At 42.4% G+C, this 26,318-nt stretch overlaps 2 protein-coding genes across 2 annotated transcripts in view; both read right to left on the bottom strand.

The window, feature by feature from the left end:
• The window catches only part of patj (PATJ crumbs cell polarity complex component), a gene marked incomplete at its 5' end in the record, with an annotated part of 309,724 nt that overhangs the window by 252,908 nt on the left and 30,498 nt on the right, over positions 1–26,318 (bottom strand). The window contains 4 exons of the mRNA XM_079649893.1: positions 884–1,013; positions 1,217–1,305; positions 25,636–25,738; positions 25,938–26,186. Of these exons, the coding sequence (XP_079506019.1) occupies positions 884–1,013; positions 1,217–1,305; positions 25,636–25,738; positions 25,938–26,186 (571 nt within the window). The remainder of the gene's footprint in view (positions 1–883; positions 1,014–1,216; positions 1,306–25,635; positions 25,739–25,937; positions 26,187–26,318) is intronic.
• LOC307034234 (uncharacterized protein) lies at positions 16,126–19,938 on the bottom strand. Its single transcript, XM_079672995.1, has 2 exons — positions 19,263–19,938; positions 16,126–19,126 (listed from the first exon to the last, which is right to left on the bottom strand). Exons 1-2 carry the CDS (start codon positions 19,588–19,590, stop codon positions 16,740–16,742), a joined length of 2,715 nt encoding a protein of 904 aa, XP_079529121.1. The 5' UTR covers positions 19,591–19,938; the 3' UTR covers positions 16,126–16,739.

Here is a 26,318-nt window from a genome sequence, read left to right as displayed (position 1 = left end):
TTCCTCTCTGGCCTGGAGGCTGACCAGAGCAGAACAAAAAAATTGCCCTGAACGGGGCAAATTAATCTTTGTGGATGCTAGAGGAGGAATCACTAGCTTTCTGCAGAGACTTTGGGAAAATTACACCTAGTTGTAAACACATTTTTCATCTTAATCTGTTTGACAGGACAAAGACTTCAGACAGGTAATAGGAAGAAAAGCTCAAAATTAACTTCTCTCACAGGAGCAGATTACTGATTCAGTGGGAAATAAAATCCACAGAGCACTTGTTCCATTTGAGCCCGATGTTCACTATTAAAGATCCATTGTAAGTGTAAACAACTGAAAAAAGTATTTCAAAAGAAAAATATCTCAAATCGCCACATGATAGCTTTTTTATAAAATATTTTCCTATTTTGTCCATTTTCTTTTCTCTTCTCCATTTTAACATTTTAACAGTTAATATACTTTTAATTACTTGAGCAATTCTGAATTGTATTACTCTCATAATAAAGATAAACTCAGAATTGAAATATTTAATTGTCTGATTTATTTGCTACAGTATGTGTTGCATTATGGGACATGCTCTTAAAAACAGAGCAATTTGCTGCTATTACAGTCAGTGTTCTATTCAGTCATCCCTCCATGTTACAGTTTGGCTGAAGAAAATGAAGAAGTCAAATGCCCTTTTTTGCCAGACATTTGAACTTGTTATGGCAGGTGAAAAAGCACAGGTGAAACTACCCACATTTACCATATCTCTGTCTCAAGAGTCCTCTCTCCAGCCTTTGTTCAACTGCAATGCTTTTGACTTACCTTGACATATCAATATGTCGTGGAAAAAAAAAACTCTATTGGGGCCCTCAGTGGCTGTCTGTTTGCATCTATTTGTCCTTCCATCTACCTTTATGCAGGGATCTCTCCAGGGTTCTGGGTTTCTTCCTGACCACACTGAGCAGCACAGTTTGACCCGTCTTCTTCATCACCTCCAGAACTTCCTGATTGTTCATACCTTGGAGACTGACGCCATTCAACTGTTGCGACACACAAAAAGACAGAGAGAAAGACAAGTAGAGACAGAGACAGGGAAAGGAGTGATAACATATGCCAGATCAGGTTGATCTGTAATCTCTCTGAATTCGTTATATGTCAAATGAGATGGACAGAGAACATCTTGTCCAGATTAAAAATTTTGACCGATTTAATAATAATATTTTGGATGACATTTTTCTCTTACAGCGAGCAGGCGGTCGTGGACTTGGATGTTTCCGCTTTGATCTGCAGCACTACCAGGAACCACATGTTTCACAAAAACACCAACTGCGTCTGAACAGGGAGGGGAGAAGGAGACAGAGAAGAGAGAGAGTTTACATTTTATTGGACCAATACAAACAGAGCAGCACAATAAGGAAAATATGCAACGCTATATAAACCTGTTTCATAAAAGGGTAAACAACACTCCAGATTTGTTGGGCTACAAGTTGAGACTGTGAAATGTAACAGACTGTGTTGAATAAAACAAATGTTGCATCTTCAACTTGACAAAATTCAGATCCATATGAATTCCTTCACATTGTGTAAAATGTAAAGGCCCTCAGATGTGAGTTATTTTGCACTGTATCAGTTGATAGGAATAACAATATAAGCCATGCAATTGTGCAACTGGTTCACAGGAAACCCCCCCAAAGCCCCAACACCAAGTGGCGTGCCAACCGCTGGAACTGCGACAACAGCAATGTAATCTCAAATGGCGGCAGCACGGATCAAGATTTACTGTAACTGCCAAAGTCTGTTTACAGTTCCTTCCAGACGTTAGTATGCCGTTGAACTGAGTATTCTATGGAAGTGGAAGTGATACGATAATTTTTAATTCAATAAAATCATTTTGAATTACTATTTTTTATTCAGTAGGTGGTCCTGTAATAAGCGGGATAATGTGCAGCGAGGCAGTCATTATTGAAAAAGAAAAAATAACAACTTTACTTAACCTCTGAAATGTCCAAATTGACCAATCAGAATCGAGTATTCAACTGTGTAATAATAAAAGTTATACAGCTGCACTATTGTTGTTTTACAGTAAACGTTCTAAGACAAGGTAAGTTTATATTTATATAGCACCTTTCAACACAAGGCAATTCAAAAAGTTTAACAAAAATGAAAGATATTAAGAGCATTAAGAAATAGTGCCGCGGAAACATATTGTAAAATGCCATTTAAAAACACTCATTTAAAATCAAAGATAATTAAAGCTGCAAGCAGCGTTGAGCGGGTCTTCGACGCTCCGCAGGCTGTTGTCCGCACGTCGACATGTCACAGTGTTTTCCGGACTCGGCCGTTGGCAAATGTGGGAAGTTTCAGGCCGATCGGACATTGTCTATAGGAGTTACAGCAGTAACATAAACATTGTGTTTGGTGGCGAGTGATCTGTCGCCATGGCAACGTTATATGATGACACCCCATAATTGACATAAAGCTGTTGAGGGCCTGACCATTAGCCATTATCTGAAGTTTGGTGCCAATAGGACGATTTTCCATTGAGATTACATTGTGTTTTATGGCAAGGGATGCCATGCCATGGAAACGGCATATGGGGAGATATCAGATTTCACGTAGAGCTGTTGAGGCATGGACCGGTGATATACAAGTGAAGATTTGGGGACGAACGGACCGTGTCCATTGGAGTTACAACAACATCATGTTTTATGGCGAGGGATGTGTTGCCATGGTAAAGCCACATTATGTAACATCAGATTTGACGTAGAGCTGTTCAGGGCAGCAGTGTTAACCATCATGTGATGTTTGCATTCTGAGCATGTCAGTTGGAGTTATGACATAATCGTGTTCCATGGCGAAGGATCGCCTAGCATAGAGCTGTTACTGCGCAAGCAATTACAATAGGGTGTTCGCCGACCTCTGGTCTCAGACCCGAATAAAACATGAACAACACAGGTACATGAATACAGTTAGAGTTACAGTGCAGTCTAAGATATGAATAGTTCAATTAAAAGCAGCGGCAAAAATAAAAGTCTTCAGCCTGGATTTAAAAGTAGTCAGAGTTGCAGCGGACCTGCAGGTTTCTGGGAGTTTTTTCCAGATATTTGGAGCATAATAACTGAACGCTGCTTCTCCATGTTTAGTTCTGACTCTGGGGACAGAAAGCTGACCAGTCCCTGAAGACCTGAGAGTTCTGGATGGTTCATAATGTAGCAGGAGGTCAGAAATGTATTTTGGGCCACACCATTCAATGCTTTATAAACCAGCAGCAGTATTTTGAAATCAATTATTTGACAGACAGGAAGCCAGTGTAAAGACTTCAGAACTGGAGCGATGTGATCCACTTTCTTAGTTCTTAGTGAGGACTCGAGCAGTAGCTGCAGCTTTCTAATAGATGTGTTAGTGAGACACGTGAAGACACCATTACAGTAGTCGAGTCTACTGAAGATAAAAGCATGGACAAGTTTTTTCAAATCCTGCTGTGACATTAGTCTTTTAATCCTAGATATGTTCTTTAGGTGATAGTAAGCTGATTTAGTAACTGTTTTAATGTGAAACTCAGGTCAGAGTCCATGACTACACCTAGATTTCTGGGTTTATCTGTTGTTTTGAACTTTGCAGACTGAAGCTCAGCGCTAACTTTTATACGTTCTGCCTTGGCTCCAAAAAAGCATTACCTCAGTTTTATCTTTGTTTAATTGGAGAAAGTTCTGACGCATCCAGTCATTGATTTGTTCAATCCTGGTTAAATGGTTATGTACATGTGTCATCTGCATAGGTATGGTAACTTATGTTGTTGTTTTGCATTATCTGAGCCAGTGGTAGCATGTAGATGGAAAAGGTCTCCTATTATACTATTTTTAGGCATATATTATAGGTCTTAGATATATAAAAAACATGTCAACATGTTTTTTTATATATTGGAGACCTATAATATATGCCTAAAAATGTCATGTCATGTCTGCTCAATATACCAAACAGATCGTGCATTGTAGCATGCCTCATACCCCTCTATTTCAGCCCTGTTACTAAAGTGCTGATTTTGGGTCCTTAGCTTTAAAGGGCATCTTGCAGGTTTTTATTTTTTCTACATTTATGCTTAAACTTGCTTGAAAATTACAATTAAAAAAGTGAATGCAGGATTTGATATGTTTTACGAGACATAAGGGCAGGAATTCAGAGGGAAAGGAGCAATTTTGAGCTCTGCTCTTAAAAACGGCTTTTTTTTAAGGTCATACGTCAAATGCGTCATATTACATCACACAGGGGACACATCTCCGCTCTCTGACCGCGGGTATAGTAGAGTTGCGTTGAGTAGAGCGGTTGTGTTTTAAGGAGCTGGTATTTTTCGGTAGTTTTACATTGTATTTTACCATTTGTAAAGATGGAGCACTGAATTTCTGACTCCAGCTTACAGCTTCCTGCCTACGACCAGCCAAAGACCAGTATAGAGGAATGTTAAGCCCTCCCACTATTTTCCAAGAGGGCGTTGCCAGATTTTCAATTTCAGGTTTTAACCAGGAGATGTCGCTTCATTCACAAATACAGAAAGACAAGTTTCATGGACTTTCAGTTGTGTTTTGAAGAGCATTTGAACACATCAATATTTTAGATCAACTAAAGTATATCTAATCTTGTAATTCAATAATATAGTCTTTATATATTAAATAATCATAATTTAAATGTTTACATTACACTTCTTTATTTGTTATGCTCATACTTTAACCTTTACAATCGTTTGCTTTAATATGCAATATATTTTTGTGTTTGCTTCCTCCTGCTCCCTTTCGGACACATACTGTATGATTTATTATTATTATGAATGTGAAGATATTATTAAGATAAGATAAGATGTTACTTTATTGATTGAACATTTTAGTTTAGAATGTGCTGTCCCACGGTAATTCAAAAGGCTCACAGGTCACATTCCGACCATTATTTAAAACAATAGGTGCTTTCACACTGTCTACAGTTTGATTTGTATAGAGGGAGCTCTGTCAGTTTTCGAATTACCCATTTGCCTTCGGGGAGCCCTATTTTTCAGAGCACATCCTGCTACTAAATATGTCACACGCACGCTCTGTTGACTGGCGCAGCAGCGCGGATGCGATCAATTGCTATAAAAACATTCTACTAATACAGACGGTGTCACTATGCCGGCGGATGTGGCCGTTGTTGAAGCCTCTTCAGGCTCCGCATCGGCAGGCCTCTCCCTCGGTGTGGAGCTGTCAAACTCGACCCTAACGCCGCTTACAGCCGGCCAACTAAAAGTTGTTTTCCGTTCACGTTGTCATTTTTAGACTCCTTCGCTTCTTTGATTGTGAATCCAAAAGCTGGGACGCTTGGCTGTTTTCGTTTGGCCATATCTTTTTATTACACAGCCAGAGTTAAAAAAATATCAATATGAACATTTCAAATACCGCGCCGGCATCAACGCCATAACCATAGCAACGTAAGTAAGAATGCAGAGCCGCCACGTACAGATGGCAACACCCAGACATATTCACAAATATAAAACAAATATTCAGAAACTGTAATGAACAATAACTATTATTTATTTCAAGAACTGTTATTTACAGAAACTCAACATTTCTAATCTGTGTGACACAAATATGCACGATTGTTTTGGGCTCCCCCTATTTATCTCAAAGTCAGCCTTCAGGGGAGCTCCCTCCCTCTTCGAGGGAACCAAGCTCCCCCTAGCTCCCCCCCATTTCGAACAGTGTCTGTGGCTGAATGGCCAGCGATTAGGTGCGGCGCATTTATCATAGGTGATCAGAGCTAACTGCCTGCCGTCAGATTTCATTTAAAAAACAGATCTGATTTTAAGACTATTTCTGCGCTCATAAAGAATGATAAGAATAAGAATAATGCATATTGAACTGGTTTCATTAATTAGTGAGTTTATTTAACACTAGAACCGCCAATCGGGTCAATTTGTGTGATGTGTGTTGTGTGTGTGCAATGTAACTTTTTTTCAATAAAATATTAAAGTCTCCCAGTCCGTGACCTTTCCTGAAAGTGTGTTATGTAGCACCCTATGTTGTTAAAAATTGCATTCTGATAGCGGGATTTGACGGGTTTAGGTAGGCCTATACAAAAACCTCTGGCGGTTCTAGTGTTAAGGTAATTAGGTACAGTAGAAGCCCTTTTTTATCATTAACGAATTTAGAAGTTGAACATAAAAGTCAACTAACTGAGGGTCACTTGCAATGACAGTGTTGTGTCTAATTGTAAGCTTGTCACTCAGAGTAACCTACCGTTAATTTAGCTGCTGGAGAAGAAAGATCAAGGGGGGAGGGGGGGAGATAGCTGTGGTTGATGGGCCATTAGTTGTGTAAATACACAGCTGAGAGCTGCCGTTTCATTCAGACTGTTTAAAAAACTGTAACAACGGACTATTTTTCTTAGCGGATGCATGTCTATTTAAATCAATACATACAACTATTTTTTAAATCAAGACATACAACTATTTTTTAAATTAATAAAAACATTTTCTAAATCCATAAAAGCATTTCAATTAATATTGGGAGTCATGTCGTTACTTTGTTGAGAATGTGGCCGTGTAATAAGCGGGATAATTTGCAGCGACTTGTTCCTTAAGGGGGAAATAACACCCGTCATGTGTGTGTACTGTGTAGAGGTGTGGGTGGTTAAAACACTTTCATGAAGTGAAGGAATTTCCTTCTATAAAACAGCTGTGGGCAGCAGTGAGTGTCACGGACATGAATTCATAGATCAAGGCAGTCTGGTGCACACACTCTCCTGTCCTGCCAGGCGACACGCCCGTTCTAAGCCGTGTCCCTCACTCCTCAAATCCCAAGCATCCCCGAAAAGTGTATTATGTTGTTACATCTCAGATGTTATGTTTCAGTTGTGCTCTCTCTATGTTCAGTGATGCAAACTTGTCACCTTTCGGCGAAATTCGCCGTTTTGAATCCAAAATAAGTCGTTTGTGTGATTCATGTAGATCTGCAATACAAATATTTTTGGGGTATGTGGGGGCTGGGACCCGGAGTAATCTGCGGCCGTGAGCTGTTATGTGCCATCATGACACGCATGGTGTTATTTTTTTATATATTATAATGAAGTACGAGCTGTGTGCTCGAGTCTTCCTGCCTGTCGGCTCTGCTCATGGATGTATAATAAGGCTCTGCTGCTCCGAGATGAGGGTCTAGCTTCAGTAGCTACATTACCTACGGGTGCGTTCGTTAATATTAACTGTGCGTCCGGAGTCACTGTGGCACAGACTGGACCGCTGGTGAACAGCTGTTAGAACGGGCTGTTCAGGTGTTCAGAGCAGAGCTCCCTGTCGGAGCGGCAGAGCGTGATGTGAACTGAAAAGTTTTTCTTTGGCAATATTATTTAAGGAATCGTTGAGCTAGCTAGCTAGCATACATTGTCACTATCTGCTAACGTTAGCTTTAGCCTTCTATTTCTAATAGTTTTTTTCATAGGCTATACACAGAGGTGGTATAAGTATATATATATATTGTACTTGAGTAAAAGTAGAAGTACTCAGATCTTGTACTTGAGTAAAAGTAGAAGTACTCAGGTCTTGTACTTGAGTAAAAGTAGAAACACACAGATCTTGTACTAGAGTAAAAGTAGAAGTACTCAAATCTTGTACTTGAGTAAAAATAGAAGCACACAGATCTTGTACTTGAGTAAAAGTAGAAGTACTCAGATATTGTACTTGAGTAAAAGTAGAAGTACTCAGACCTTGTACTTGAGTAAAAGTAGAAACACACAGATCTTGTACTAGAGTAAAAGTAGAAGTACTCAAATCTTGTACTTGAGTAAAAGTAGAAGCACACAGATCTTGTACTAGAGTAAAAGTAGAAGTACTCAAATCTTGTACTTGAGTAAAAGTAGAAGCACTCAGGTCTTGTACTTGAGTAAAAGTAGAAGCACACAGGTCTTGTACTAGAGTAAAAGTAGAAGTACTCAGGCCTTGTACTTGAGTAAAAGTAGAAGTACTCAGATCTTGTACTTGAGTAAAAGTAATAGTCCCAGAGTGTAGGAATACTCTGTTACAGTAAAAGTCCTGCATTCAAAATGTTCCTCAAGTAAAAGTAGAAAAGTATTATCATCAAAATATAGTGAAAGTAGCGACAGTAAAAGTAGTCATTGTGCAGATTGGTCCATTTCAGAATAATAGATATGTTATGTTTTATAATGATTGATCATGAAAGTGTTCTCAAAGCTGGTAAAGGTGCAGCTAGTTTGAATGACTGTGTATACTGCAGGGTAGCTTGTGGATTTACTCCAGGTGGAACTAAAGTCTGATTTAACACTTGATTATATTTGACTTAATTAATCCAGATCTGTGAAGTAACTAAAGGTATTAAATACATGTAGTGGAGTCAAAGTACACCATGTACCTCTGAACTGTAGTGGAGTAGAAGAACAAAGTAGCAAAACTTTGAAATACTTAAATAAAGTACAAGTATCTCAAAATTGTGCCCAAGTATAGTACTTGTTGAGTTTATGAACTTAGTTACTTTACACCATGTGGCTATAAAGATAACAAGACTTAAGCCTTGCACAGAGGCACGAAAATACATTTTCAAAATGCTCAACAGTGCTGCCAAAATTATAAACTGACTGCAACACAATTTAAAATAAATGCTTTTATATATTTCTATTAGATGTGACTCTTTGGCGTTTCTGTTATTATTAACACTGCTGCTTTAGTTGTTCTGCTAATATCCTCTGTCATTCCGTGGGGTGGGGGAGCCGGGGGTTCGGATCCTTGTCACCTTTTTCATACCTGATGAGTTTGCATCCCTGTATGTTAAAAAGCCTCAGTCACCTTAATTCACGTAATAAAAACATCTCAGGTCAGTAACACTCAAAGCTAAATGTGCAATACCATGTTCACCTATGTTACTATTTATAATGTTATTGTTGTTACATCAGAAGATGTACATATTGAAATGATTTCTTAACTTACAGTAGGCTATTTTTTATAATTTGTGTTGGAAGGATTTATTAAATTATAATGAATATTGTCATTGTTGAAGGCTTTTAGAGAAGGATGAACTATAAGCCTGAATTACATAACATTTTATACCTAAAAACATAAAAGCCACAATAAATAAATCACAATTATTCTAGTTATTTTTACCTCCCGTATTGCTTTCAACCCACCAGCTTTTATGGTGTTGTTACGTCACTGACTGTAAGCTTGTCACATACAGTCTATGTTCACTCAGAGTAACCTACTGTTAATTTAGCTGCTGGAGAAGAAAGATCAGGGGGGGAGGGGGGGAGAGAGCTGTGGTTGATGGGCCATTAGTTGTGTAAATACACAGCTGAGAGCTGCCGTTTCATTCAGACTGTTTAAAAAACGGTAACAACGGACTATTTTTCTTAGCGGATGCATGTCAATTTAAATCAATACATTCAACTATTTTTTAAATCAATAAAAACATTTTCTAAATCCATAAAAGCATTTCAATTAATATTAGGAGTCATGTCGTTACTTTGTTGAGAATGTGGCCATGTAATAAGCGGGATAATTTGCAGCGACTTGCTCCTTATGGGGAAAATAACACCCTTCATCCAGATGAGGATCCCTCCGCTACACTTTGGGATCCTGATCGACCGACGAAGCTCCATTTAAAATATACATATTTTCGGTGAATTACTGAGTTTAGGCACGTTAATAACGTTTTAATGAAGTTGAATACAGTATATTCATATGTGTCAGTGATTTCATGTCAATTCGGCGAACATAAACATAAATGATCGTGGTGAAGATGATGATTAAATCAGGATTAAAAATCGAGAGCCGGGCTGCATTTCCTCCCGTTCGTTTTTTTCGAATAACAAAATTATTTTGTTAAATAACAACATGGTGATGTTTTGTAAATGATTACATGTCTCTTATTTAGCACAGTAGTATGATATCCGTGACATATGGATCTTAACAAAGTTCCGCTGTACATCCAGCATACTGTATCTCACTTTATTTCACATGAGCTCCAGTGTGGAACCCCACTGCACCCCCTGGTGGATCAATGATCCATTGCAGCTGGCTCGATTATAATTACATTTATCTATCACGGGGGCGGTCTCAAGTCAAGCTGGAGGTTTTCCCTTGAGCGAGGGCAGATCACGTACCAATCACGGCCCTCGCGTTTGGAACTGTCTGAAATGAATCGCTCCATCTGTAATCATGGTGCAGTATTGTGTTTGTGCAGGTTGCACAAATACCAGCCTGTCAGGACATCGAGTCCACAGTAAAAAGGACCGGAGCTAGCGTTCGTTCCTGGGCGCGTTGTGCATCCACCTCCCTGCAGCAAATACTCTCCACAGCTTTATCAGGAAACCGTATTACTTCTCTCTTCCCCCCCCCCCCCCCCCCCTTCGCTGCTCTCTCTCTCTCCCCTCCGGTACACAGCACCGTAAGACATAGTGTGGAGTTTCATTAGGTAACGCTGTGGTGGCTGTACTGCTCCAGCCGTCTCCTTTGTGTTTGTTTGTTTCTCCCTGTCTGTGTTGTTTGTGTGGGCGTGGTGGCTGTCACTCCTGGCTCCCGGCTCAATCTCCACTCACCTGCTGCAATCAGCTGTGCACCCTCCCCGACTACACACCTGCTTTCCATCAAGCCATTTACAACGACATATCAACGGAGGCTCCACAACCTTTCTCCGCCAGATCGTCAAGTATCAGCCGTATCTCGCGTCTCTCCTCCGGTACACAGCACCGTAGTGTGGAGTTGCATTAGGTAACGGGAGATACGGCTGATACTTGCGCATTAGTTTCTGTTATGGATCAGTGTCAACAGTCCTGCCAGTAACGTTACTATATTATCAATGCTACTTTAGTTATAGCCTGATATATGATAGCTAACTTTACAATGTTGTGATGTGACGTTAGCTAACATTCTGTAGCTAACGCCGGTCACTCACCAAGATAGCTGCCCAGTTCTCCACTGGTTCTCCTCACACCACAGCTCAATTTCTCTCCGATGGCCGTTATTTCTTCTAATCCTTGGCTGCTCCTGGTCTCTTGGACACCTAGCAGGCTCATAATTATAAGGTTGTGGTCCGTCATATGCATTCGAGTATTCATGTTCAACTTCTTCTGTGTCTCCTGTGTCGAAACTAGCATTGGGATCCATGTTTATTAATACGTTACACCAGCCGCTCTCCCCCTCGTGTCCCCCGTGTTACGTCATACGCGGGGGTCACGTGCCGAGGCTTTTTTATGCGGAAGTGAACATTTCTTACAAAAACGACGCCAGATGTCACTGTAGTGTATATTTCTGTATATTTTTTTGAAAATCTAGTGTATTCATCATTTTCCTACACATTTATTCACAGGTGTCTTTAACCTGGAAGTTGCTCTTCAAATGTTGCTGAGCTGCTGCTGGTCACACCCCTTTGGAGCATGCATGAGAGAGGTTTCTACCCAGATAAATGCTGCCGTGATTAAACGCCATAGTATGTTCCAAAACACATCAAGGATTATTTCTGAAACAGTATGGAGCTCAAACGTTTTTTCTCTTGCGGGTTTACCCCAAGGACAGTTCCTTTTTATATCCGGCTTTTTTACACATACCCTCTCCAGTAAAATGTTAGCTCTGAGTGTTAGCGATGCTTGCTAATGTATCAGCAAGACCATATTACTTCCAAAACACGTTGCACATTGTTTCTGATAAAGCAACGTTTCTGATAGGGCCGTGGGCATAGAGCAAGCCCACATTTGAGTAATGTCGTCATGACGCAGCAAATCTGGATCAGCTCTGTTGTTCCCCCGTTTTTAGAGATGTGGGTAAGGAGGAAAAGACAGAGGGTTTTACTTTCTGACACTTTGTGAGTCTCCTTACACACCGGGGACTAGGGATGGCTATCGTTAAGGTTTTAACGGTACTACTACTTTTATCGATACCGCTTATCGGTCCTGTCTTTTAACGGTACTCTTATCGGTTCTTTTGGAGTAAGGTACTACTACTTTTATCGATACCGCTTATCGGTCCTGTCTTTTAACGGTACTCTTATCGGTTCTTTTGGAGTAAAAAACATGGTAAACTAACTAAACAAATTGTGAACAAAACTAACATTGCTTTTTATTTAAATTAAATACATAATATTTCACATCAAAAGAAACAACAATGTTTTAACAAATCATATTAAATAATCTGAGGACAGAATTGTAAACAGAATAGCTGAAACTTTAACAAAATAAATAACTCAGTTACCTCTAATCATTAACCCATGTTTGTATAATTGGTGTTGTTGCTAGCATACATAACATACCTGACGTGGAAAAGTTACTTGTGGATGGAGCTACTACAAAGAGACGGGTAAAGTTTAACCACACCTCGGAGCGCCTTCTCTCCGCCATCTCCTCCGTGTGTGTGTGTGTGTGTGTGTGTGTGTGTGTGTGTGTGTGTGTGTGTGTGTGTTGCTGCATGTAGCAGTTGCGTGTGTGTAACTGCCCCGCCCCCTCGCACACAGACGGGGGAGAGAGATCTCTCGTCTGGATTGGAAAGATCGAAAATACTAAACATAATCATAGACGCATTTTACAGTCTTTTTGCTTATTAGAAACGGAGTTGGCGACACTAAAACTGCAATATAATGTTTGTGTAGCAATAATACATATGACATATTTTTTACATATCTCCAGTACCGATAAAAAGGCCGATAACGTCGGAGCTTAACGGTACCACGGTCTTTGATAATTCAGCCCCGGGGCCCGTTTGAAGAGCAACTTGCAGGGGTTTTTTTTTTCTACATTTATGCTTAAACTTGCTTGAAAATTACAATTAAAAAAGTGAATACAGGATTTGATATGTTTTACGAGACATAAGGGCAGGAATTCAGAGGGAAAGGAGCATTTTTGTGCTCTGCTCTTAAAAACTGCTTTTTTTTAAGGTCATACGTCAAACGCGTCACAAAGGGGACACATCTCCGCTCTCTGACCGCGGGAATAGTTAGTAGTTGCGTTGAGCAGCTATGTTGAGCGGTTGTGTTTTAGTGAGCTGGTATTTTTCGGTAGTTTTACATTGTATTTCACCATTTGTAATCATGGTGCAATATTGTATTTGTGCAGGTTGCACAAATACCAGCCTGTCAGGACATCGAGTCCCCTATTTCCCTAACAGGAAAAGAAAGCTAGCTAGCTTTCGATCATGGGTTCGTTTTGTGCAGACAAAGAGACGGGACTTCAATGCTGCGTCGGTGACGAAATGTATATTGATATTCTAATGTAAATATGTGTAGCTCATCAACATTCCTGCCAGTAACGTTACTATATTATCAATGCTACTTTAGTTATAGCCTGATATATGATAGCTAACTTTACAATGTTGTAGCTAACGCCGATCACTCACCAAGAAAGCTGCCCCTTCCCTGCTCTCTCTCCTCCGGTACAGCTCCGAAGGTAGTGTGGAGTTGCATTAGGTAACGTTTATCAGGAAACCATATTACATCTCTCTCCCCCCCTTCGCTGCTCTCTCCCCCCCCCCCCGCCCCCTCCTTCCCTGCTCTCTCTCTCCCATCCGGTACAGCACCGTAACATCGTGTGGATTTGCATTAGGTAACGCGAGATACGGCTGATACTTGCGCATTAGTTTCTGTTATGGATCAGTATCAACAGTACTGCCAGTAACGTTACTATATAATCAATGCTACTTTAGTTATAGCCTGATATATGATAGCTAACTTTACAATGTTGTGATGTGACGTTAGCTAACATTCTGTAGCTAATGCCGATCACTCACCAAGATAGCTGCCCAGTTCTCCACTGGTTCTCCTCACACCACAGCTCAATTTCTCTCCAATGGCCATTATTTCTTCTAATCCTTGGCTGCTCCTGGGGCCGTATTCACAAAGTATTTTATCTTACCGCTAGGAGTGCTCCTAACTTGCGCTAAAACATTTTACGTAGGAGTTTTTTCTTAAAAGTTATTCACAAAGCCGCTGAGACCTACTCATACTAAGGATAAATCACTAAGAGTGACGCGCCGTTGCTATGGATTACGTTGATTCTCGTGCATGAGTTTAGAAGCGATCAGTACGGTGATTGGTTGTTCAGAGCAGGCGGTCTCGGTGAAACTCATCCGCAACATCCCACAAACGAGCCCACTAAATCACCGAAAAACAAGGAAATAGCCTAGGATAGAAATGTATTCCTATCAAATAGTTATGGACAGTGCAGTTAGCAGAATACACGCATGATGACAAGTTTGTGCAGACCACGATAATGACGTTGTATATGCACGTTAAAGAGAGAGAGCAAACAATAAAAATACGTAAATTGCATGAAATCAAGGAGGCAATTAAAAGCACCCTGCAAACTATTATCCAATGAGCATATTTCCAGCACTTAAACACTTTCAATAACAGCCCATACCGCCGTTCAAGTCCCCCTATCATGATGAATGAAAACAATATGCGTGTCGATGGAATGTACTTTCTTTCTATTGACGAACACGTCCTCATCTTTTGATGGCGCAATTATCTTTATGTGCGTCCCGTCAATAGCACTGACCACACCGGGCATACCTGCAATTGCCATGAAGTTGGCTTTGATCCTGTGTAGTTGTTGATTGTCCAAAGGAAACCGGATAAACTGTTTGATGATGTGTGGTCTAAAAAGCGCGTTGATGGTTTGGTTTATGGAACGGCTGACTGATGGTTGCGATATTCCTAAATCGTCGGCATTGCAAAGTTGCATTTTCCCTGTTGCTAAATATCGTAGTGTTGCCAAACAATTAATTTCGGGACTAATCGGGTTATTCCTGTTAGTCGGGGATGTTATTGCATCCCGCACTAATTCCACAACAAGTTTGATACCCTCACGATTTAGCCTATATCTCTTGATCAATTCACAGTCTTCCATTGTCTCCAAAACATTTCGTCGCGCAGCCATTTTCTGATTCTTTGTGAATAGGTCTTACTGAGTTAGGAGTCCTCTCGAGGACTTTTAAGCTCTCCCAGACTTAGGTGCTACTTTTAGGCCTAAAATACTTTGTGAATTGCTCTTAGTGAATAAAATTAGGAGTCCTAAATTTAAGACTGATACACCCATTATGTTTAGGAGTTTCTCCTAAATTCGCCAGTTAGGAGCTACTTTTAGCCCTAACATCCTTTGTGAATACGGCCCCTGGTCTCTTGGACGCCAAGCAGGCTCATAATTATAAGGTTGTGGTCCGTCATATGCATTTGAATATACATGTTCAACTTTTTCTGTGTCTTCTGCAGGGGCGGACTGGAGGGAAAAAGTGGCCCGGGGATTAATTGACAGACAGGCCCAGTTAATGCGCGGCATGTATCGGCTGGCCGGCGACGAAAGTATGTTACTTAACAAAAAACCCTATGCATTTTATGTTATTTTGGACAATTATTCATATAGCAATCACATTACCTGAGCCCTTGAGTTGCGTAGAGCAAAAGTAGTTACAGCATATATTTAGTGATTTTAATGTTAACAGATCATTGATGCAATAACATTTTGACCCAATTTGCCTGACTTGACACATGGAGTAAAACATGGGCGTAGGAAGAATCCTCAATGTGGGTGAGACAATCTAACAGGTGGTGTGGGCAGGTGGTGGACCTCACCTCTTCTAGGGGGTTCCGGGGTCAAGCTCCCCCGGGAAGATTTTTTTTTAAATGTTGAAGTTAAATGCATCAATCTGGTGCACTTTGAGAGCAAAATTAGGGACTAAATCTATGGCAGTCAGTTGGGGCTTAGACTGTGAGCCGTAGCGTCGCCGGTTCAAGTCCCCGACCAGACCTACATTTGGAGTGTGGACTTCTACTTGGAGAGGTCCCAATTCACCTCCTGCCCTGCCGTGGTGCCCTTGAGCAAGGCACCGGACATCCCCCTTCCCCCCTCACTCCCATTGCTCCCCGGGCACTGTACAATAGCCGCCCACTGCTCCTAGTACTAGACTCCTGGTACTACGATGGGTTAAATGCAGAGAACACATGTCACTGTGTGTGCTGTGTGCTCTGCATGTGTGACCATTAAAGAGGGTTTCATCCCTCCCAATTCTTCTTCAACACCCATATAAAACAGAACTGTAAACAGATTTAGTTTTTCTTTCAACATTTATTTGAACAGCAAGTGCAGGCAAAATTTACTGCACCCGAAACAATAAACCTGCTAGCTAACTAGCCTAAACTCAGTAACAGAATGTGGGCAACACGTTCTTCTCCACAGCCGCACGACCTCTGAGTCAGACGTCACTTTCTCCTTTTCTATCCTACGGGTACAGCCGTACGGCCACTCCCCCTGAACCCTGTTTCCCTGCCAGCCCCATTGAACACAGCCTATTCATACCAGCCTAAACAACACACAGGGTTGGGTTGTAACGGAATACATGTAACGGCGTTACGTAATCAGAATACAAAAATCAAGTAACTGTATTCAGCTCGCGTTACATTTGAAGAACGAGTAATCTGATTACAGTTACTTTCGTAAACCTGAAGTGAATACATTTTGGATTACTTATTGGAATTATTACATTACATTACATTGCATTTAGCTGACGCTTTTATCCAAAGCGACTTACAATAAGTGCATTCGACCAGGAAGATACAACCTTTAAGAAAACAGAATCATATAAGTACATCAGGTTTCATAGAGCCAAACATTTCAAGTGCTACTCAACTGGCATTTAGAAAGCCAGCCCTTTATTAGTATATAAGTGCTTTGTTAGTAATTCTATCGCTCGAAGTGGAGTCTAAAGATATGAGTTTTCAGTTTGCGTCGGAAGATGTGTAAGCTATCTGCTGTCCTGATTACAATGGGGAGCTCATTCCACCATTTTGGAGCCAGGATAGCAAACCCACGTGTTTTTGCAGACGAGAACTTGGGTCCCCCTCGCAGTGCGGGTGCAGCGAGCTGTTTGGCTGAAGCAGAGCGGAGTGCACGTGCTGGGGTGTACGGTTTAACCATGTCCTGGATGTAGGAAGGGCCAGATCCGCAGCATGGTACGCAAGTACCAGTGTCTTGAAGTGGATTCTAGCAGTTACTGGAAGCCAGTGAAGGGAGCGGAGGAGCGGTGTGGTGTGGGAGAATTTGGGAAGGTTGAAGACCAGACGAGCCGCTGCATTCTGGATGAGCTGCAGAGGTCGGATGGCACATGCAGGTAGAACAGCCAGGAGGGAGTTGCAGTAGTCTAGGCGTGAGATGACGAGAGCCTGGACCAGAATCTGCGCTGATGTCTGGGTCAGCTGGGGACGTATCCTCCTGATGTTGTAAAGCGTGTATCTGCAGCAGCGGGTTGTAGCAGCGATGTTTGCAGTGAAGGACAGTTTGTTATCTAGGACCACACCCAGATTCCTTGCAGTCTGAGTCGGGGAAACAACAGAGGTGCCGATGTTGATTGTTAGGTCAAGAGTGGGACAATCTTTTCCCGGAAGGAAGAGCAGTTCAGTCTTGTCAAGGTTGAGCTTGAGGTGATGAGCAGACATCCACCGAGAGATGTCTGCTAGGCAAGCAGAGATGCGTGCGACGACCTGGGTCTCTGAGCGGGGAAAGGACAGAATTAGTTGGGTGTCGTCAGCGTAGCAGTGGTATGAAAAACCATGCGGGCTAATGACAGACCCGAGCGAGTTTGTGTACAGGGAGAAGAGGAGGGGACCAAGAACCGAGCCCTGAGGGACCCCTGTAGTTAATTGACAAGGGTCGGACTCGGACCCTCTCCAAGTAACCCTGTAGGTGCGGTCGTTGAGGTATGAGGTGAGGAGGGAAAGTGCAGTGCCTGAAACTCCAAGTTCTTGGACAGTGCGAAGGAGGATCCGATGGTTCACCGTGTCGAATGCAGCAGACAGGTCCAGAAGGATGATGACAGAGGAGAGGGAGGCTGCTTTAGCAGTGTGCAGTTCGTCAGAGACAGCAAGGAGAGCAGTTTCTGTTGAGTGACCTGCCTTGAAACCAGACTGGTGCGGATCCAGAAGGTTGTTCTGATGGAGATAACAGGAGAGTTGTTTAAAGACAGCGCGTTCAAGTGTTTTAGACAGGAACGGGAGGAGAGAGACGGGCCTGTAGTTAATAACATCAGACGGATTGAGAGTGGGTTTCTTAAGGAGAGGGTTTACTCTTGCCTCCTTGAGACTGTTTGGAAAGTGACCAGAAGTTAGAGAAGTGTTGATGAAATGGGTGAGAAATGGTAGAATATCAGGAGCGATAGTCTGAAGGAGGTTTGAGGGGATAGGGTCCAGAGAACAGGTGGTAGGACGGCTAGAGGTAACGAGGGTAAGAACCTCACTTGGAGAGAGAGGGGAGAAGGAGGTCAGTGTGTGGGTGAAGGGAGGGTCTGGTGACCCAGCGGTGAGTAAAGGTGAGTCAGAAAAAGAAGAGCGAATATCATCAACCTTTTTTTCAAAGTGGTTAACAAAGTCGCTTGACAGAAGGGAGGAGGGGGGAGGTGCTTTGGGGGGGTCCAAGAGGGTGGAGAAGATAGAAAATAGTTTTTGGGGATTGGAATAGGAAGATTGGATCTTATCTTGAAAGAAAGTGCTTTTTGCCTGAGAGATGGAAGCAGAGAAAGAGGAGAGGAGAGCCTGATAGGTTAGGAGGTCGTCATGGTGTTTGGATTTCCACCATTTCCGCTCTGCTGCCCGAAGGATGGTTCTATTAGCACGCAGTGCGTCATTTAGCCAGGGAGCAGGAGGGGACTGACGAGCCGGCCGCGATGTGAGAGGACAGAGAAAGTCCAGAGAGGATGAGAGAGTCGAGAGGAGAGTTTTTGCAGCAGAGTTTGGAGGCAGGAGTTGGAACGAGTCAGAGGAAGGGAGGGCTGAGAGCACCGATGAGGCAAAGGTAGAGGGGGAGAGGGAACGGAGGTTACGGCGGACAGGAGCAGAGTTAGAAGAGATTAGGTTGTTATGTTTGGAAAGGGGTAGAGAGAATGAAATGAAGAAGTGATCGGATGTGTGGAGCGGGTTTACAGAGAGGTTAGAAGTAGAGCAGTTCCTTGAGAATATGAGATCAAGGACATTGCCAGCTTTATGAGTTGGTGGGGATGGAGACAGTGAGAAAGAAAAGGTGGTTAACAGAGATGTTAGTTCAGATATCTTCCCTGTCTGGAGGTTGAAATCTCCGAGAAGTACAGCGGGAGGGCCAGTTTCAGGGATGTGTGAGAGGAGATTATCTAACTCCTCCAAGAAGTCCCCCAAGGCGCCTGGTGGACGGTAGAGAACAACAATGGTTAATTGTATAGGATGGGTTACTGTGACGGCATGGAATTCAAAGGGTGGAAGGAGTGAAATTAGGTAGCTTGAAGAGGGAAAAGCTCCATTTGGGAGAGAGCAGGAGACCAGTGCCACCTCCTCTGCCAGAGGGTCTGGGTGTATGGGAGAAGGAATATGCTGTGGAGAGAGCTGCTGGGGTGGATGTGTTGGATGGAGTGATCCAGGTCTCCGTGAGAGCAAGGAAATCCAGAGACTGCAGGGAAGCGTAGCCAGAGATGAAGTCAGCCTTAGGGACAGCTGACTGGCAGTTCCACAGGCCCCCTGAAACGAGATGTTGGATCTCAGTGGAGCATGTGGGATAGACGAGAGCAGGCCGGTGAGATCGATTAGGAGAAACACGGGGCCAGTGATAATTGCGAGAAGACACATGAACAGGAATGCAGAAAATACACATGATTATAGCATGAGGGGCTAGAGAACCCAAGAGAATTGAATAAAACTAAATAACACCAGCGATACTTGGCGCAATCAGAGTAGGATTTGCCTCCTCTTTGCCTCCTCTTTGCCTCCCACAGGACTCTTAATGTCTTTGTCAGTCTTCGTCTGGCTGACGCTGAAGCTGACGCTCCAGGAAAACGCAACCTAAGATGGATACCTGATTGCTCAGTTCTCACAGCTTTGGGGGCACGCCCCTGTAATTAGTTAACTATTTTCTGCTGATGGGCGACAGCAGAGTCTTCCTACCTATTGTAATGCACACTTGAGGGGCGTGACTCACTGAGACCTGCGTTACAGCTGGAGTTGAGCAGATCTGAGATTTTAAAATCTCTCAGAAATCGCCGTTTTAGCTACAATAACTACAGAACAATTATACAGAGTAGAATAAATGAAACAGAGAAGTCTATTTAAACAAGAATATAACTTACAGTGATTGCTGAGTCAGTATCGATAGTGTCCTCACCGAGTCTGGATGCACACAGTTATTCTGATTTGAAATGCGCTATTTAAAATGTTTTTCAGCTGGGAAGCGTTTTGCACTTCACGCAATCAGCAGAGTCTTCCTACCTATTGTAATGCACACTTGAGGGGCGTGACTCACTGAGACCTGCGTTACAGCTGGAGTTGAGCAGATCTGAGATTTTAAAATCTCTCAGAAATCGCCGTTTTAGCTACAATAACTACAGAACAATTATACAGAGTAGAATAAATGAAACAGAGAAGTCTATTTAAACAAGAATATAACTTACAGTGATTGCTGAGTCAGTATCGATAGTGTCCTCACCAAGTCTGGATGCACACTGGTGGAAAGATTTCCTCACAACATTTAATTATTCATTACCAAAGGTACAGCCTAATCATCACAGCGCACAAAAACTTTTACCGCCGCAGATGGACCAAAAAAGGGAGCGTTTGAAAAAAAAGGGGCGGGTCCGCCCATTGAAACAATAACAACGAAACATGGAGGAACAAAAGTCTGCGTTTAAGTCGTGTGTGTGTAGAGGTGTGTGTGTGTGTAGATGTGTGTGTGGTTAAAACACATCAGCCTGCGGTCGCCCTTTAGCCTTATGATTCTGAAGGTAAACACAGTGAAGGCGGTGCGTGAAAGGCACTGCGCGCTCCTCTTCTCAGAGGCTGAGTTAACCCTCCCGCTGCCTCCTGGTGCTGCAGAGATTTCATGAAGTGAAAGAGGTTTTCCTTCTATAAAACAGCTGTGGGCAGCAGATACTGTGAGTGTCACGGACATTAATTCAAAGATCAAGGCAGACTGGTGCACAGAGTCTCCTGTTTTGCCGATCCGGTGCTTAAACAAATATAGCTCTACACCCCTGGCCGACATGTCCTTAAAATGAAGTCCGAGTTCGACATTTTAATTCATGTCTTGCCAACACTGGCAGGACAGAAGGCGACACGCCCGTTCTAAGCCATGTCCCTCATTCCTCACATCCCAAGTTTCATCCCCAAAAAGTGTATTATGTTGTTGCATCGTTTCAGATGTTATGTTTCAGTTGCGATCTTGATAAGCCATTAAAACAGTAAAAACACGTTCAGTTTCCTTTTTGTGTCTCCTGTTCACCAAAACATACCATCTTGATACCAAAAAGAAAGTAATCCAAAAGTAATCTGATTACGTTTGATGATTATGCCATGTATTCAGTAATCAGTAACTGATTACATTTACAAAGTAACCCTCCCAACCCAACACATGAGGGGCAGAGTTTTACTGTGTGTGTGTGTTGCAACTTGCATATATATTTATTGCACTTGACGCACACACACGCATGGCAACATGTCCCCCCCACTTTTCAAAATCCTGTTTGTGTCCCCCGCACTTTACAAATATGTTGTTGTTTTTTTTTAACGCAAGCCACCATCGCCACACACACACACACACACACACACACACACACACACACACACACACACACACACACACACACACACACACACACACACACACACACACACACACACACACACACACACACACACACACACACACACACACACACACACACACACACACACACACAGACACAGAGAGAGAGAGACACAGAGAGACACAGAGAGAGAGAGAGAGCGCGCACCAGTTACGGGGATTTTTGTTGTTAGCATCTGGTGCTAGCTCAGAGCTTAAAGATATTAGAAGCTGTTGGCTGGGAAGACTGAATCTGCAATAGGTAAGCACCTTGGTGTGAATAAATCAACTGTGGAAGCAATTATTAGAAAATGGAAGACATGGAAGACCACTGATAATCTCCCTCGATCTGGGGCTCCACGCAAGATCTCACCCCGTGGGGTCAAAATGATCACAAGAACGGTGAGCAAAAATCCCAGAACCACACGGGGGGACCTAGTCAATGACCAGCAGAGAGCTGGGACCAAAGTAACAAAGGCTACCATCAGTAACACACTACGCCGCCAGGGACTCAAATCCTGCAGTGCCAGACGTGTCCCCCTGCTTAAGCCAGTACATGTCCAGGCCCGTCTGAAGTTTGCTAGAGAGCATTTAGATGATCCAGAAGAGGATTGGGAGAATGTCATATGGTCAGATGAAACCAAAATAGAACTTTTTGGTAAAAACTCAACTAGACGTGTTTGGAGGAGAAAGAATGCTGAGTTCCAAAGAACACCATACCTACTGTGAAACATGGGGGTGGAAACATCATGCTTTGGGGCTGTTTTTCTGCAAAGGGACCAGGACGACTGATCCGTGTAAAGGAAAGAATGAATGGGGCCATGTATCGTGAGATTTTGAGTGACAACCTCCTTCCATCAGCAAGGGCATTGAAGATGAAACGTGGCTGGGTCTTTCAGCATGACAATGATCCCAAACACACCGCCCGGGCAACGAAGGATTGGCTTCGTAAGAAGCATTTCAAGGTCCTGGAGTGGCCTAGCCAGTCTCCAGATCTCAACCCCATAGAAAATCTTTGGAGGGAGTTGAAAGTCGGTGTTGCCCAGCAACAGCCCCAAAACGTCATCTGCATGGAGGAATGGGCCAAAATACCAGCAACAGTGTGTGAAAACCTTGTGAAGACTTACAGAAAACGTTTGACCTCTGTCATTGCCAACAAAGGGTATATAACAAAGTATTGAGATGAACTTTTGTTATTGACCAAATACCTATTTTCCACCATAATTTGCAAATAAATTCTTTAAAAATCAGACAATGGGATTTTCTGGATTTTGTTTTCTCATTTTGTCTCTCATAGTTGAGGTATACCTAGGATGAAAATTACAAGCCTCTCATATTTTTAAGTGTTAGGAACTTGCACAACTGGTGGCTGACTAAATCCTTTTTTGCCCCACTGTATATATATATATATATATATATATATATATATATATATATATATATATATATATAAATATGCCTATGAAATAAATTCTGAAATAAATAAATGAGGCAATAAATATGTATATATGTGAGCTCACAGATCCAGACCAAAGCAACAGCACCACAACACTGACTCAATAGCTCCAGTACTCTTAAGTGGTTTGCAAACTGCCAATAAACCAAACCGGTTCAGTTTCAAGAAGCGTTCTTGTGCTTTTCTGGTGATTAACTGGTTCTGCCCCTTTTCCACCAAACCGGTTCCAGAGCCAGTTCCGGGCTAGCCTGATTTAGCTCTTGTTCTTCCTGTTTCGGCCGCAGCAGAGCCGCCGTCTCTAAACACCGAAAACCGGTTCTTAGCTGACCCCACTTGGCTGCCAGGCAAGAACCAAGAACCACGCTCACGTCGGAAGGGAGCTAGATTAACCTGAGCCATAATAACAGTTTATGGCGAGTACGGAAAATGAAAGTTGTAACAAGCACTAGCGCTGAGCAAAGTGACTATTATGAAATACAAGCCTCTTGAAATAAATGAATGTGTCATTATGAAATAAAAGTCTCTTAAAATAAATAAATCTGTCATTATGAAATAAAAGTCGTTGTGTTTTTCGCCCCTCCTTGCAACAATTGCGCACACATACACAAACTGTTGTATCCTAACAGTCGTGCACACTCACACATGTGTATTCATGTTCGCAAACAAGTAATAAAGACTGCTGAATCACATCACGTCTCATCTACATGCTACAAGCTACGTAGTAGAGATAACTTGATCAGGAAAAACACCGCTAAATAAAAAGGAATGCAAATATTAACATGGAAAACCTTACAGCTTCCAAATTGGATGTGTCCTGGTCCCGTGTTCTGATAGGTGGAGCGTTGCCCATGTAGGCGGAGCGTCACCGCCCACTATTCCGGGCTGACGTCTGGTCGGATGGAATCTGATGGAAAGTGCATTTTGCATGATAGGTCCCAAAGTGGACATAAATGTGTGTCCCTGGTGTGTCGGGGAACTCACGCAGCGTCAGAAAATAAAACCTTCTCTCTTTTCCTCCGTACCCAGATCTCTAAAAAACGAGGGTACAACGGAGCTGATCCAGATTTGCGTCCAATATGACGTCATATCGGCAATGCAGACCCACAGCAGCACTATCAGAAACGTTGCTATCAGAAACAATGCCCAACTGTTTTGGACGTAACATGGTCTGTGTTCACATTAGCATTGCTAACACTCAGAGCTAACCTGTACTGGAGAGGGCATGTGTGTGAAGAAGCAGGAAATAAAAAGGAACTCACCTTGTGGTATAACCGGCAAGAGAGAAAGCCTTTGAGCTCCATACTGTTTCAGAAATAATCCTTGATCATCCATGATATGGCGTTTCATCACGGAAGTATCTGCCGGTAGAATCTCCCGCATGAGCCGGCATAAGCTCCACCCATCTTTTGTATCAATTTTTTTTTTTTAAAGCTGTATACCCAAAATCAGCACTTTTGAAACAGGAAGTGAAATAGAGGGATATGGGTGATCTGTTTGGTATTTTGAGCAAAACACTTCATAGACATATTTGTTATATATTTTTATATATCTGAGACCTATGCTCTTGCCTAAAAATAGCATGATAGGTGAACATGTGTCCCGGGGGAGCAAGCCCACGGACCCCCCTAGAGTATGTGAGGTCCACCCCCAAATAAAGCAGGTTAAAATAATCAAACTGCATACATTTTCTTTTAGTAAACACTGAAAATGGGTCCCACAGACCCAAACAGCACACAAAGGTAAGCATATAATAATGTTAAAATGTGCTAAATAAATACACCGCAATACATTTTTTTTATTTTTTTAAAGTAGCTCTCATCCTAAAAAAGGTTGGAGACCCCTAGTCTAAATCTTTTTTTTTTTTAAGAGCGGTTTAATGACTGCAGTTTTCAGGGACTATGGAAATACGTAGGTGATCTGAGGCCATGCAATGAAAAACATTTTTGAAAAAGCCTGTTGGCATAATATCAAGGCAGCATGAGGAGGATTTCAGATGTTGTATAATGTCTTCAAGGTTTTTATTATTAATAAGATGGAATTGTGTCATGGTGTTGAATTTATTTTAAGTGGACACAGGGACAACACATTTGCTGAGCCTGATACAGAGGCAATGACTGCTTGGCTGATTTTCTGAATTTTGTCAGTGAAGAAGGAGGCAAATTCATTGCAGGCCCTGGTGGATATAAATGCAGAGGCTACTGATACTGGGGGGTTAGTTAGTCTGTCGACGGTAGCAAACAAGGCACGTGAGTTGTTTTTGTTTTTGGCAATTTTGTCAGAGAAGGAAGACTGTCGTACATTTTTCAATTCCAAATTATAAAAAGCCAAGTGCCTCTTTACAGAATTCAAAATGAACCTGGAGATTTGTGGTTCGCCACCTGCGTTCAGCTTTTCGACAGGGCCGCCTGAACAGTGACATATTTGAGCTAGAATGAAATGCCTAGTACTAGATAAGACAAATTTTACATGGGAGTTTGCCACAACGGGAGTAGTAGGTTTGTTTGAATGGATGTTCAATAGCAGTGTGTATATGTGTCCTGCCTAAGCTGGTTGTTGTATTGGTGTATGTGAATTGAGTTTCACCGGATATGGTATGCTTTAACTGCTCTCTCTCTCTCCTGTCCTACCTTGGCTGGTCAGGGTGTTGTAGCCGATGATGGAGATTCCAAGGCTTTGGCCGTCATTCTTGGTTAGGGGAACCTCATGGATTTCATACCCCTCCAGGTTAGGCTGTAACACAAACATAGAGTCCATATACAGTATATATTTGAGATTGCACTGTCTCCTAAGACAGCAGCAGATCACAAACAAAATAAAATCTGCTTTTGTGTCTTTGTCCAGCACAAAGTTCTCCTCTGAAATAATTGTACAACTTCAAACTAAACTTAACTGAAATTGTTCCAACGTGATGGTTCTTTGGACTGCTCACCGTCTTGCTGAGCCGGCGTTGGGGGGGTATGCCAGGGGGGCGTGGGGGTAAAGAGGAGACCGGGGCCGAGGCAGGAGGGGGTGGAGGAGGCGGGGCTGTTGACTTTTGACCCTGTGGATCCCTGGAGATGAGCAACGTCACATGACTTCCACAGCCCTGCAGCACGTTGACGACCTGGTCGCTTGTGAGGCCGCTAGTGGGCGTCGCCCCGATGCACAGTATGTGGTCACCTGTGCGGAGACGCCCATCCTGATTGGAGGAGAATGGGGCATTAGAGCCAATCAAAAAGAAACACTGGATTGGGTTTTGTCCTACCTTTATTTTAAAGATTCATGATTTGAAGATTCAAAGGCTTTTTTAGTCATATGCACAATAGTGACA

This window comes from Notothenia rossii (assembly GCF_949606895.1).
Source record: "Notothenia rossii genome assembly, chromosome: 1".
Classification (NCBI taxonomy): domain Eukaryota; kingdom Metazoa; phylum Chordata; class Actinopteri; order Perciformes; family Nototheniidae; genus Notothenia; species Notothenia rossii.
Note: the sequence above shows the minus strand (reverse complement) of the source record. Positions and strands in the feature narration are given on the sequence as shown.